The sequence below is a fragment of the Canis lupus genome, chromosome 12, assembly GCF_048164855.1.
Source record: "Canis lupus baileyi chromosome 12, mCanLup2.hap1, whole genome shotgun sequence".
NCBI classification, from domain to species: Eukaryota; Metazoa; Chordata; class Mammalia; order Carnivora; family Canidae; genus Canis; species Canis lupus.
In genome coordinates this window covers 65,120,760-65,135,393 of record NC_132849.1, presented here as the reverse complement: position 1 = coordinate 65,135,393, position 14,634 = coordinate 65,120,760, and the positions used below count along the sequence as shown (strand labels likewise).

Sequence of the window (14,634 nt, the reverse complement as noted above, 5' to 3'; positions counted from 1 at the left end):
AATGAAATTGTTTCACAGCAGTAACTATTGCTATTCTTGTGAAAAGCAATTACACACTTTTGCATTCAGACTGAGCTTCAAAGTTTGATTTTCTCAAAGTCACCCAGAAAATTGGGGTAATTCAGATTAGGAAAAGACTTCTCACCTCCACCCACACAGTAGGGATCTGATACTGAGGCATGAATCTCAATGGAGGAGAGAGAGCATCACTGGCTCCTCTTGGAGCCTGGGGACACCCTTTTACCCTTCTTCACACACTTCTCAAAAAGGGTAGTTCTGAATTCACTCCAGCTGAATTCTTCCCTGTGTCTCCACTGAAGCACAGATGCTTCTGGAAGATCTTGGTGCTTTTAAATGCAACCAGTTTGTTTATATATTTGTTATCTATTATATGGATTACGAGTATGCACTATCCTGACCCAAGGAAAATACCACCTAAGTTCTAGTTCATCCTCTTCTGACAGTAGAAAGGCACAAAACAGTTTCACCTAAAGCATCGACATATACAATTAACGGAACACCTGTAAGTAAGGGAAGTGGACATCTGTAAAGAGCCTTTAAAAAAATTCCTCTCATCTTTGATATTACCTTTTTAAACTATCTGCAATCCACCGAAGAGCAAAATAGCAGAATTTTGAGAGGAACAATTTGGGGGGAATTCTTAAAGCACGGAATCTGTTGTCTTTAAACAGAGTCTATGATGACAAAGGTACATTTGTGAGCCAACATATGACTTCCTTGAGAACAAATCGGTATGGTATGGTACTGAGCACTTTATAGAGTAGTGAATACTCTGCTTGCAATCACAAGTGAACATAACCAAGGAGAAAATGATTTTAAACTATGCTGATAAATACTAAAACCATATGATGTTAAGGAAAACTATTTGAAGACCAATAACTGTCAACAATAAATATTAACTAGCTCAAAGGCCTACTGTCACAGTAAAAGTTACAAAAACAGAACACAGTATTAAACAAGTGCATGAACATATCAAAATGCATTGGCTTATAAAATGTCCTACCATCGAGAAACCCATTTTCTCTCCTCCGTATTCTCCATTTTGCTCCTAAGGAGATGTATGTTGTTAAAACACAACAAACCTTGAAAGAGTAAATCAGGTCACAAATTTTCTTTGGGTTGTCATCACTGATATAAAATTTCTCTCCAAAGGCTGTCAATCTGAAATCCGTGTAGTCTGGGTGTCAAGAGCGGGCTAGGGTCACAGTAACTCCCCCCTTCAGCGTTCTGATCCTGGAGTCGGCCAGCCGCCCAGAGGCTGCCCCTCGTCTCAAACACATCCTCTGTAGAGGAGGGCGAGCTGGTGCCAAATCTGGGATGACTGCATAATCCATGGAGGTGGGAATTAGACAAACGGGCAGGGAGTGTTCTGTGTAACTGGAGGCTCCCCTCTGCTTTGGGCAGTTGGGTACCAGAGCCCCGTGGAGGCGTGGAGGAGAGTGAGGTGTGCTGCTGTGGTTGTGAGAGAGGGAAGCTCCCGAGTTTCCTGCCAGCTCTCAGAAAATGCATTTCTAGTGGTATCAACTCTAACTTCTCTTTCAGTAGCACGTCCACATGTCTGCAACCCAATGGGAGTGGCATTACTAAAATGACTTTGTAGCTGTCAGTGATTTTTAAGGTACTTTCTCAAGTTTAGGTGGCAGTGAGGCTCAGAAATGGAGGGGTTTAGTGTGAGCTTGTGTGTGTTTGCTCATTGTTAGCACAGTGTTTAACATCTTCTCATGATTACAGAACTTTCATTTAGTTGGTGTCAAACAGTCCAAACTGATCGAAAGCAGTAAATACTATGGCATCCATGCTTGGCTTGCGTACCCTTTGCCTTCTTTTAAAAATCAATTTAGATATTAAAATGCATCGTGGTACCTCTCTGTCACCAGGCCAGTCAAACAGATGTCCCTGAAAATATTTCCAAGCAGCTTTCCCTTCCTCTGTTGCCCTCCGGAAGCAAGGATAGATCCACCTCAAACAAGAAAATACCTCCCAGCGCTTCACCTGTTTATAAACAGCTACAACTCAGCTAATGTCCAAGTTCCATGTTGCCCTCTTCTCCATAGCATTTCAAATTCTTTGGAATTATGTAATTTTCTTCGATGGGGTGCTTTATTCCTGGGAAAACAGCAAGCATGTGGTCACCTGGGTGCACTGGACAAATCCTGTGGTGGTAAGGGTGGCCCTGGGGTCCCCAATCACCCATGACATGCTTCAAGGAGCCCCCACAGACTGGAAGACTTGCTTCCTGAGGAGAAAGAAAAAAGCAGTGAATCAACACCAGTCAGTCTAGGCAAAGGTTGTAAAGCCAAATACTAGAACTAGACTACAAAGCCTGGTCCTCAGTCTTTGGTTTTGTGATATTTTCTGCATTTTAAATTTTGAAAAAAGGTGGCAGCCTTAGCAAAGACAGCTGTCATCTGCTTTCTGCGGCGGAACCAACATCTATCTCCCTTTTGCCTTTTTCTGGACTTTGGTCGTTTCTGCTGCCTCCAACCACTCCTGAGGCAGTAAGAAAATTTCTTTTTAATGTTGGTACGACCAGTGTTTCCTATCACAGAATCGGACAAGCTGAAAGCAAGTCAGGTGATCCAAATACGCGTGCGAAGGCAAACGGACTCCACCCTTTCCACACAGCAGTCTCTCCGAGAGCCCGGGGCTAGGTGGCCTCAAGGCGGCCAGGGATGGCCTTCTGGCTCTCCGGCCACCCCACCGTTCACCTGACACCCACTGTCGGGCGGTGACTCGAGAGCTGAGCCCCCCCGCCGGAAACCCGGGGACAGGCGGGCAGGGGCAGCCCCGGTCGCTCTGTCCCCGTGGCCTCTTGGCAGAGGGTGAGACGCAGCCCCCACCCAGCTTCCAGCGGCTCCGTCGTGCACCCAAGACGAATGTGAGACTATCTGAGCTTTTTGCCTTGAAACTGAGCAACGTTTATCCCTAATTACCATTATTTTACAACAACACTAACGCCAGTAACTTCTATGGGAAAGACAGAACCCCAGAGGGACGTGGCGGGCCGGCCGCGGCGATGAGCTGAAGGACGGAGGGGCCTAAGAGCAGCTTAGCCACGCGTGGGGCCGCACGATGCGGGTCACCCCTGGCGCCCCTGCTCCAGGCCCCGCGGTCGCGGGCAGGCTCCCCAGCTCTTGCCAGCTCTGCTAACCTCGACTTCGAAAAGGAAACATTTTTACTTTCTGCGTGTGAACTTCTTATTTAATTCTGGTTGGGATATCTTAAAATTTATCTCTACTCACCGAAGGGAAAAGGCCTCAACATAAAGTAGATTTGTTTTCCTTCCCACTTAAAAAGCACTTTTTTTTGTTCATCTCAGATTTCCTGAATATTTTTATGAAATCCTAAAATGAATCTATGCGGATTCCGGCACAAATATCATGATAAACTAGGGGAAAACAACAGCTTGCATTCCTGCCTCACAGCTTCCAGAAGCTGGGAGATGAGTCCAGAGACGACAGTGCGGCAGGGGCCAGTCCTCTCCAGAGGCCACCCGTGGGCGGCGGATCGAGGGCCCAGCCCAGCTCACTTCCCGTGGCTCCCGCGATGGATTTCAAAGTGGGCGAGCTCCGGCCTTCGGGGATCCGATCTGCAGAGCAAGTCTGCACGGCGCCGGCGACCAGGACACGGAGCAGCGGGCAGGCCCCGGGCCACGTCCGTCCCCCTTCTCTGAGCCAAACAATACCTCGGGAAGCCGCCGCATCTCCCACGGAACCCGCACGATCACTGGAGAGGGAAAGCTGTGCACTGCTGCATCGATTCTCACCGGCAGTTCCCTAAACCTGTCACCTTTCCTCTTGCCTCAATTACTTTTGTCACAAACTGAATGTTCTCACAAGCTAACCCACCTTCTTCCATATTTCACAGGCTTAAACCTAAAAATGGCTTCAAAGGTTTACTTCTTAGATGGAACCCTACAGTCTCTGACACTGGAGACTGGAGATGGGGCTGCATCTGGGTCTGGGTGGACCAGAGGGGAGAGGGTTGACTTTTACGCTGTCAGCTTTTATTTTATTTCGTGTGTCATCTTGTCACCTCAGCACTATTTACATCACCAATGCTACCCTGTGTGCACAAAATACCGCATGCTCTGGCAACCTGAAGGGAACCTATTTATAAGGAGTTCACTTTTTAGAGACAATAACGAACCACAGATATGCAGGTCATTCACCACAGTCAGAAGGTATGGAGGTCGGAAACCACCCGCCTATTTGCCTTCACTTTATGGACAATGGGCGGTAAGGGGGAGGAGTGATGTCTGGTGGAAGACACCCCCATTACCCCACGTCTGGTAGATGTCTGTCTGGTAGATGGTGCGCTTCTGCAAACATGCCAGCCCCCACGACATTCCTTCTCAACACCAAGGGGTTCTGATGGCTCTGGGGGAACACATGCACCTCAGTTCAAAAGACAATTTATGAAAAGTACAAGTTAATGTGTTCTTATTATTTTTAATTTAAATGTTGATTGCCAGGGTGCTGGGTAGCTCAAGCCATGATCCCCAGAACCTGGGATTGAGCCCTGGGTTGGGCTCCCTGCTCCGCGGGGAGACTGTTTCTCTCTCCACCCCTCCTCTCTGCCCCCACTCATGCTCTCTCTCTCTCTCTCAAATGAATGAATAAAACCTTTAAAAATAAATAAATAGGGGCACCTAGGTGGCTCAGTGGTTGAGCGTCAGGCTTTGGCTTAGGCTGTGATCCTGAGGTCCTGGGATTGACTTGTGCATCGGGCTCCCCATGGGGAGCCTGCGTCTCCCTCTGCCTGAGTCTCTGTCCCTCTCTGTGTCTCTTATGAATAAATAAATTAAATATTTAAAATAAATATTGACTGCCTATATAGATTCTAAGGCTGGTGAAAAATACAGTAACATTCAAAAAATCATATAGAAAAACTTAAGTCATGATTCTTTTTTTTTTTTTCAAGATTTTTAAGATTTAAGGACCCCAGGATCATGATGTGAGCCAAAGGCAGGCGCTCAACCACTGAGCCACCCAAGGGCCCCAATCATGATTCTTCTGAATCCAATCCATTTCTCCTTGTTAATTTTCTAGTCTGTACCAAGGCCACGGCTGCTCAAGGAAGTCTGGCCTTTTTTCAGTCCTCCAACAGGTGAGCTGTGTACAATCACATCTTGCAACAGCCTGCCCACCACTCTGAAGACTGATGCTGTGTCCTCAATTAGTTTCTATCAACAGCAGATGACATAGTTCCATCTCATGAATTTTGTTTTAATCTATAGCAAGTTCTCACTGAAGCGTAAGAGAAAAAATTATGGTGCAGTGTTTAAATTCTTGGTTCTTAAAGAGAACCCCAAAAAGGTACCTTCTCTTCCTTTTCCATTCACTACCCCGAAATGCCATCACCCCATGTGCTTGAAGGAAGAATAGAGGTCACTAAGGATAAACATTCCTTAGTTCCTCGGTGACAAAGGACTTGGGACCAACCCTGAGCTCCTGATGTCCAAGGGGAAGAACTTTATCGCCTGTACCATCTGAAGGGGTAAAGAAACTGCGAATCGCAGACAGCCCTGTGGAGTTCTGCAACACCCGTTGTAACTGAGCCCAGCCCCAGTTCAACCACCTGATGCACCTTCTTGTGAATTAAGACTCTTCTGGGAAAACTCTCAAGACAACTCAAACAAATTTTAGTCACAGGAAGACCTGTGCAGCTACACGAATGCTAAGCTGATAAGTTCTCCATCCCTGCCAGTTGGATGAAGGCGTCCAGGAACCAGCTCAGGGCCTCCCTTCCTGCTGGAGGGGTGCTGGCAGCCCCGCTCTAGGGCTGCGGGTGGACCAGTAAGCGCCGCTCCAATCTCGGGATGCCCACGGGTCAGTCCACGCAGACCCTGCGGCTCTCGGGCTATTTTCAACACAGGAAATAATTGGAGGAATAGAAGCTGCTCCCTGACTGAGCATTTTATAAAGGATTTCTCCTTTGATGAGAATTGCATTTCCAGGCAGTTGGAAGCAAAACGCTCCAAAGAAAGGGTCCTGGACCTGCAGGGGACCTGGGCTGGCGGCCCTTCTGCTCCTCGGCTGCGGTCCCTGCACGCACGAGCCTCTCTCTGCGCCTTAAGATGCAGGGTCCCTCGGATCCGTGCACCCCGGCCGCGCCCGCCAGGCCCCGCGGACGCGCACGCGAGGAGGCGCCCGTCCCGGGCTCCGCAGATGCACACCTGGGCCGCGGGTCTCCGGGGCGCGAGCGCTCACGCCGGGCCCTGAAGCCCCTGGCCGGGCGTCTCCTTGGCTCTCTTGCAGGTGTACAGCCACTTGATGATGCGGGCGTTCCTCTCCACGACGGACGTGGTGCTGGGCACCTGCTCCGTGAGCTCCTCCTCCTGCAGCCCCTCTTGGCCGCCGCTGCGCCGGGAGAAGCCGCTGTCGGAGGTGGCCACGCTCACGCTGCGGACCTGGGGGGTGACGCGGTCCGACCCCGCCGAGAAGTTCTCCCTCCCGAGGGCGTCCAGCACCTCGGGGTCCAGGCCGCAGAACTGGAAGAACGTGTCGAATTCCGCCAGCGACGCGGAGTAGCGGGAGCTCAGGTCGGACTGGGAGCGCCGCAGCCCCCCGCGCCTGCTCCCTCGCGGCTGGGGGCCGGGGGGCGCGGAGGATGCTGGTGTCCTGGGGGCTGCGCAGGATGCGGGGGGCGTAGGGGGCGCAGGGGGCGCAGGGGGCGCAGCCGGGGCTCCGCGGGGTGTCCCCGGGGCCGCGGGGGGCGCAGCCGGGGCTCTGCGGGGCGTCCCGGGGGGCGCGGGGGGCGCGGAGGATGCGGGGGGCGCGGGGGGCGCAGGGGGCGCAGGCGGGGCTCCGCGGGGCGTCCCGGGGGCCGCGGGGGCCCCTACGGAGCCGGGCCTGCTCACGACCGCCCCCTCTCGCCTGGCCCTGAGCTCGTCGTCCCCCCGGGCGGTCCCCGGGCACGCCGCCCCCCTGTCCCTGCCGGGCCCCGGGAAGAGCTTCCTCACCAGGCCCGCCCTGGGGCCGTCGGCGCCCTGCCCGCGGACGAAGTCGCACTTCTGCCGGTAGATGACCAGCGAGTCGGGCCTCAGCGGCCTCCGCGCCACGGTCCTGCGCGCCACGGCCCCGGGGGCGGGGGCGGGGGCGGGGGCGGGGGCGGGGGGCCCAGGGGCGCCCGCAGCCCCCGCGCTGGGCCCCGCGCTGCTGCCCTCGGGGGCGGGGCCGGCTCCCCGCGGGCCGCGCAGGTACTTGGCTCGGTCGGCCGCCAGCCTCTCGGCCGCGCTCCTGCGCGCTGGCACCGCCGCGTCCCGGCCCCGGGGGCCCTCGGGCTGCTGGGCCGGCGGGCGCTGCCGCTGCGGCGCGTCCAGGCCGGGCAGGGCTCGCATCCCCGGGCTCCGCTGCCGCGCCGCGCCCCGTGGAGACGCGCCCGCCGGCGCTCCCGGGACTCTCCGGCCGGGTCCGAAGTCCGCGCGCGGCGGGGAATGGCGCCCCAGTGCCAGCCGGCCCAGGTCCGGAGCCAGGGCGAACCCCGGTCGGCACCTATCGGGGACCGGCCCCGCCCCCGGCCCCGCCCCCCGGCCCCGCCCCGGCCCCTCCCTTCCCGCCGTCCCGAGCAGCTCCCGGATCGGCCCCGCCCCGCCCCGCCCGGCCCCGCCCTCGCCCGGCCCCGCCCCCTCGCCCGGCCCCGCCCTCGCCTCCCGCAGGCTCGGGGCACCGGGTTCCGCCCCCAGCACCTGGCGGCTGCGCAGCCGCGGTCCGGGAGCCCGCGGGGGGCACTGCGCTCAGGGCCTACGCCGCCCGTCACCCGCCTCTCCGGCGCGGGAAAGTTCGTTCAGCCCCGGGTGTCGGCCTTGGGTCCCCGCGGGACGCGGAGGGATCCCGCTGCCCCCGCCCCGGCAGGTGCCCCGCGTCCTCCGAGCTCTTACGGTGACCTCTGCGGTCCCGACACTCGCCTTAGCTTAGTTTTCTAAGGCCCACTCCCGAGCACGTGCTCTTACCAGAGAGGAAACGCGCGTGAAAGGAAGGAGGGCGGCCGGCCCCGACGCAGGACCGCTAGGCACTGAGCAGCGCAAGGATCCCGGGCGCCCCGCGGGGCCTGCGTGGAGTCCAGGGCGGCACCGGCCGGCCCGGGCCGGGGTCGGATCAGCCCAGCCAGGCCCCCAGGTGCGGACTCCTGTGGGAGGAGGTGAGGCTCCAGGGAGTTGGATGCTGTTTTTACTGTAACCAAGGCAACGAGGAAACCGTTCACCCGAGCGTGGATCAGCCTAGGAATGCTAAAAGTGTACGAGAAGATATTTCCAAAATTCCATTATTACCAAAACTTGGACAAAGGACAAAATATTTGCTGGACCGGTGAAATGTCCATGTTATCTCTTAAGTTTAAGGCAACCCCACGATATGCTGACCTTTCAAAGCTGTGGGTGAACGCAACCCAGCCGCCTGCGGGTGGAGGGCAGGAGGGGTGTCAAGGTCTGGGGCAGATTTTGCTGCACCTGTTGAGTACCACTGGACCCCTAAAGGGGCTGGTGTGGGTCGGTAGTTGAAGCCCCGACTGACCACCATCCCCTGATGATCAGAGAACTGCATCCGGGTTGTGCCAAACGGTTCTTTAGACCTTTAGTCCCAGTGAAGCTAGACCCCATAGTCCAGGATAGAAGCCAACAAGAAACCAGGTCTCCTGGGAGCCAGACTACCCAGATAGTGTCCCGGGAAAATGCCTTATACTCACAGGAAAAGAAGACCTGATCCATTAGGTTAGGAGGACGGGGAAACCTAGAGTAAGATAGAGGTTTAGAGAGGGCAGGATGCTGGGCAGGACACGTTGTTTCCCACAACATGATACTCCTGGTTGGGGCTGTGGGGGATGCTGATGGGAGCCCAAAGTCTAGCCTTCTTTTCCCTTCAGGCAGCATGGTCCCTTGTCAGTCAGAGGGAAAAGAATATATATGCTTAATTGCTTAATCCAAAGTGGCTACCTTGTCTAATTTGTACATTTTCCTGTGCGATTACAACAGTTCTGAGAGAATTCTGAAGCTTGGGTCCCCTGGGATTTGTTACTTATTCACTAGGTCCTTTTGGACCAATAATAAACCTTTCGGAATCTTTATTTTGTCATTTGTAAAAATTCTCACTTTTAGAGTTTAGAACATTCCTTGTTTGATAGTGAGCACTAAATGCATGTTAATCTGAACAATCCAGGCTTGGGTTCCAGCTGTGTCCTCTTGAGACTGTACTGTTTGTTGGACTGATCAGTGCCTATGGTTGCTCATCTGTAAATCAGACCTCATTATATCCACTTTCCTAGGGTTTTTGTTAAGTTAATAAGATTATGTATATAAAGTGCTTAGCACTTCTGGTACACAGTGAATTTTCACTAAATGTTAAATTTATTATTTTGTTGGTTATAAGTTAGTCAGCTGTTTATCAAATTTTAAATATAGTAAACTCACATGTGAGTAATGAACATATTAAGAATAAAAGTAAAGCTACTATTAAAAAGGTGTATTTAAGACATTGCTGTTGGACAAAACTAATTCTATTTATGTCCATAATTTTCTGCCTATTAAGCAGATAATTTACTGGAAAAATGGAGTTGGAATACTAAGATAATGACAAGAAAATTGCCTAAGTAAATTTTTCTTGTTGCTAAACTGATAGCTTAAACTTTCACCTAATTTCCCTCCTGGCATCACCTCAAAAGACTTGGTAAGAGCAGGAAAAAGTGCTTATGGCCCTAGATCTGCTGCTAGGAATTTATCCCAAGGAGCCAAGAAGAGATGTGTGCACAGTATGAGAATTTTCATTGCAGACAGATAGTTGAAGTCACTCTACATTCAACAACAGGGCTAGGTGATGTGTGACACCCCATAGGATAGTATTATCCAACCACTTGCAATCATACCTCTACATGTATTTTATGGAGTAAGAAATTATCATGATATATGTGAATTTTAAAAAGTACTACAAATAAAGTAACAGTATTGGAAAAAGCTCTAGAAACACAAAACCTCCTAAGAATGTATCATGAAGAAATGAAAAATCTGAGTAGACCTTAAGTAGTAAGGAGATTGAATCAATAATCCAATATCTCCCAAAAAGGAAAAGCCCTAGGCCTGATTTCACTGATCAAACATTTAAAGAAGTAATACCAGTCCTTCTTGACTTTTTTCCAAAAATTGAAGAGAACACTCCCTAACTTGCTCTATAAGGCCTGCATTACCCTGATACAAAAGCCAGACAAAGGCCCTGCAAGAAAACTACAGATCAATATCCATATGAACATCAATGCAAAAATCCTCACAAAATACTAGTGAACAGAATTCAGCTGCATATTGAAAAAAATTATACACCATAACCCAACGGGATTTATTCTTGGAAGGCAAGGATATTTTACCATATGAAATTCAATCAAAATGAATTGAAGAATGCAGAAAAAAAAATCATCATCTCAGTTGATGCAGAAAAAACATTTAACAAAACTCAATATGCTTTCGTGATAGAATCATTTAACAAACTAAGAATAGAAGGAAACTATCTCAATGTAATAAAAGCCATTTGTGAAAAACCCACAGTAAATATCATATTTAATGATGAAAGACTGATTTTTTTTCCTCCAGGGTCAGGAACAAGGCAGGGATGATTGCTTTTATAACTTCTATTCAACATAGTACTGCAAGTTTCACCAGAGCAGTTAGGCAAGAAAAAGACATGAAAAGATGAAAGACTTCCAAATTGGAAAAGAAGAAGTAAAATTTTCTCCGTGTGCAGATGATGTGGTCTTATACATAGAAAACCCTAAAGTCTCCACACACGTGCGCGCGCGCACACACACACACACACACAAACAGAATGAAACATTGAATTCAGCAAAGTAGCAAGATACAAAGTTAATATATAAAAATCAATTTCATTTTTATACACTAACAATCTGAGAAGAAAATTACAAAAACAATTGAATTTATAATAGCATCAAATAAAAAAAAAGCAAAATACTTAGGAATTAAGCAAGGAGGTTAAAGACCTGTACAGTGTAAACTACATTGATGAAAGTTTTTAAAAGATGTGAATAGATGGAAACATATGCCTTGTTTATGGATTAGAAAATTTAATCTTGTTAAAATGTCAGTACTACCCAAAGCAATCTACAGATTCAATTTAATCCCTATCAAAATCCCAATGACATTTTTGCAGAAACAGAGAAAAGCCCACTCTTGGGTTCATATGGAATCTCAAGGGGCCTCAAATAGCCCAAATAATCTTGATAAAGAAGAATAAAACTGAAGGACTCACCCCCCTGATTTCAAAACTTACTACAAAGCTACAGTAATGAAAAGTGTGGTATTGCCATAAAGACCAATGAAATACAATAGAGAGCCCAGAGAAAAGCCCTGATATATATGGTCTAATGATTTTCAACAAGAGTGCCAAGACCATTCAATGGGAGAAAGGACAGGCTTTCCAAAGAATAGTGCTGGGGAAATGATAGGCTGCCAAAGAGTGCAGCTGACCTCTTACCTCACTTCACATACAAAACTTAACACAAAATGGACCAATAACCTACATGTAAGACCTAAAACAAGGAAACTCTTAGAAGAAAACAGGTGACAAAATCTTCATGACATTAGATTTAGCGATGATTTCTTGTGTGTGACAGCAGAGGCACAGGCAACAAAAGGAAAATAGACAAGTTGGACTTCTTGCAAAATAAAACATTCTGTGCATCAAAGACACGATCCTTAGAGTACAGCAGCACCCCACAGAGTGACAGGACATGCTTGCCAACCATGCATCTGATAAGGGAGTAAATCCAGAATATATAGAGAAATCCTACAATTCCAGAACACAAAAACAAAACAAAATAAAAAACTAATTCAAAAGTGGGCAAAGGATTTGAATACACATTTCTCCAAGACAGATGATAAAAATGGCTGATAAACATGAGAAAAGATGCTCAACATCAGTATTCATTATGTAAATGCAAGCAAAAAACACAAGGAGTTATCATCCCACAGCCGTTAGGATGGTTAATATATATATATATATATATATATATATATATATATATATATAAAAAGAGGCAGAAAACAACCAGTGCTGGTGAGAAGTTGGAGAAATGGGGACCCATGTGCACTTGTGGTGGAAATGTAAAATGGCATAACACTATGGAAAGCAGCACGGTGGTTCAAAAAATTAAAATAGAATTATTTATAACCCAGCCATTCCACTTCTGGTTTAAACCCCAAACAATTGAAAGTGAGGAGCACCTGGGTGGTTCAGTGGTTGAATGTTGGCCTTCATCTCAGGGCGTGATCCTGAGGTCCTGGGATCCAGTCTCACATCAGAGTCCCCGCAGGGAGCCTGCTTCTCCCTCTGCCTGTGTCTCTGCCTCTCTCTGTCTCTCATGAATAAAATAAAATCTTTTTAAAAAACTGAAAGTGAGGTCTCGGAGAGGTATTTGCACACCTATGTCCTTAGCAGCCTTATTCACAGTAGCTAAAATATGAAAGCAAACCAAGTATCCATCAACAGATATATGGGTAAGCAATGTGTGGTACGTCCATCCATACAATGGAATATTATTTAGTCTTAAATAGGAAGACAGTTCTACAATACGCTACAACGTGGACGGTCCTTCACATCCTGCTAAGAGAAATATGCCCGTCACAAGAAGACAAACGCTGTATGATTCCACTTACATGAGGTACTTAGAATAGTCAAAATTATGAAGACAGAAAGTGTAATAGTGGTTTCCAGAAGCTAGGAAAAGTGGGGAATGGGGAGTTATTATTTAATGGGACAGAGTTTCTGTTGTACAAGATGAGAAGTTATGGGGATGGTTGGTGCTGGTGACTGCACGACAGTGCGAATGTATTTAAGACGACTGAACTGTACACTCAAAAATAGTTAAGAGGTGATTGTTGGGTTATAGGTGTTTTGCCACAATAAAAAAAAATGAAAAAAAGCCAAAACTATGGTAAAATTATGCTATGGAGTATTACTCAGCAATCGCAAGGAATGAACTAATGATACACCCAACTTGGATGAGTCCACAGGCAATTATGCCAAGTGAAAAAAGCCCATCCCAAAAATTTAGACTGTATGCATTCATTTGTATAGGATTCTCAAAATGGCAAATTTATGGAAATGGATAATGGATTAGTAGTGTCAGGGCTTAGTGACAGAAGTAGTTGAGAAGAGGGTCTAACTACAAAAGGACAACATGGGGCATCTTGTGGTGATGGGCGTGTTCTCTATCGGGACTGTACCTACATCAGTATCTTGGCTGTGATGTTTTATTACCATCTCATAAATACTACCCTTGAGGGAAACTGGGTAAAGGGCATACTGGATCTGTCTCTATTGTTTCTTACATCTGCATGTTAATCTATCTTTGTTTAATCTCAAAGTATATTTAATAATTTAAAAATAAAAATAATAATATAAATAAGTGACTAAATAAATGAATAGATGTGTCAGTTATATTTACCCCAGTACTTCAGTCTCAGAGTATGTTGTAGAGCATAATAAATATTTACTGAGCACTTATCATATGAAGAGCACTGTTCTAGCTTCCAAAGATACAGCAACAAACAATGATAATAAAGAACCAATAAGCTTAAACCACACTTCAATTTATGCATCTGTTTTCAAGTCGAGTTAATTTTAGATGTGGGTTCTTTTGCCTTAATGATCAAAGTGTTTGTTACATTTGTTCTGTGTTGTGAATGTTATGACTACAGATTTTAAAGTAAAACACTAAAAACACCCATTTACAAATAACCACAGTTACTCTAAAGCATATTAATTATCCTCAGATCGAATATATAAACAGAAAAACTCCCAATGTGCTCGCTCACCTTTGCTGTGACAACACACTCTAATGTATATTCACATAAGGGTCATAAAGCATTTGTTTGATTAAGATAACACTGTGCTATTTTAATGAATTTTGTAATAGAAGGTCAAAAAAGGGTTACTTATTGTTTTGAATTTATTCAAAAAGAAGGTTACTTATCGTTTTGAATTTATTATTTGAATCAATTTTGGTAATATGTCCTTCTTGCTCAATTAATGAGCTAAGAAGAACATGGAGATTATACCTTGGAATATATCAGTCATTTAAAACTGCAAAATGATAGGGATCCAAAGCATTTTGATTCCCACCGATTCTAATGCAATATGTATTGCCCATTGATGATAAGCTACTAAGATACTTATGGAAAATATTCTTTAATTTAAAATTAAAGTGAAAAAATATAAATGAATAAAATGCTTTATGAATGCACGTGGAAAGTACTGACGTGGCTAGTGCTTTATCATATATGACAGCTCAGAAGTTAAGGGAAATAACTACCGTTTTTAATATATGTACATACACATTGATGTGTGGACGTGTGTGTAACATGAGTTCTGCGTTTAATGCATATGTGGTTCAATGTAAAGAATGTTAGACTCTCAGTTATGAAACTTAGGTCTTAATCCTGGGTATTTCCACACAAAACTGAATGAAGATGTTCACATCATTTACATTGTTTGACTCTCACTAAAATGGGATAAAATGGGGCACCTGGGAGGCTCAGCAGTTGCGCATCTGCCTTCGGCTCAGGCTGTGATCCTGGGGTCCTGGGATCGAGTCCCATGTTGGGCTCCCTGCATG

General features: G+C 47.4%; 1 protein-coding gene across 1 annotated transcript; it reads right to left on the bottom strand.

Annotated features, from left to right (window-relative positions):
- Positions 1-2,119: 2,119 nt before the first annotated feature.
- FAM110C (family with sequence similarity 110 member C) lies at positions 2,120-7,424 on the bottom strand. Its single transcript, XM_072771317.1, has 3 exons — positions 6,912-7,424; positions 6,200-6,752; positions 2,120-2,257 (listed from the first exon to the last, which is right to left on the bottom strand). The coding sequence occupies exons 1-2, from the start codon at positions 7,361-7,363 to the stop codon at positions 6,230-6,232; spliced, it is 975 nt and encodes a 324-aa protein (XP_072627418.1). The 5' UTR covers positions 7,364-7,424; the 3' UTR covers positions 2,120-2,257; positions 6,200-6,229.
- Positions 7,425-14,634: the final 7,210 nt, after the last annotated feature.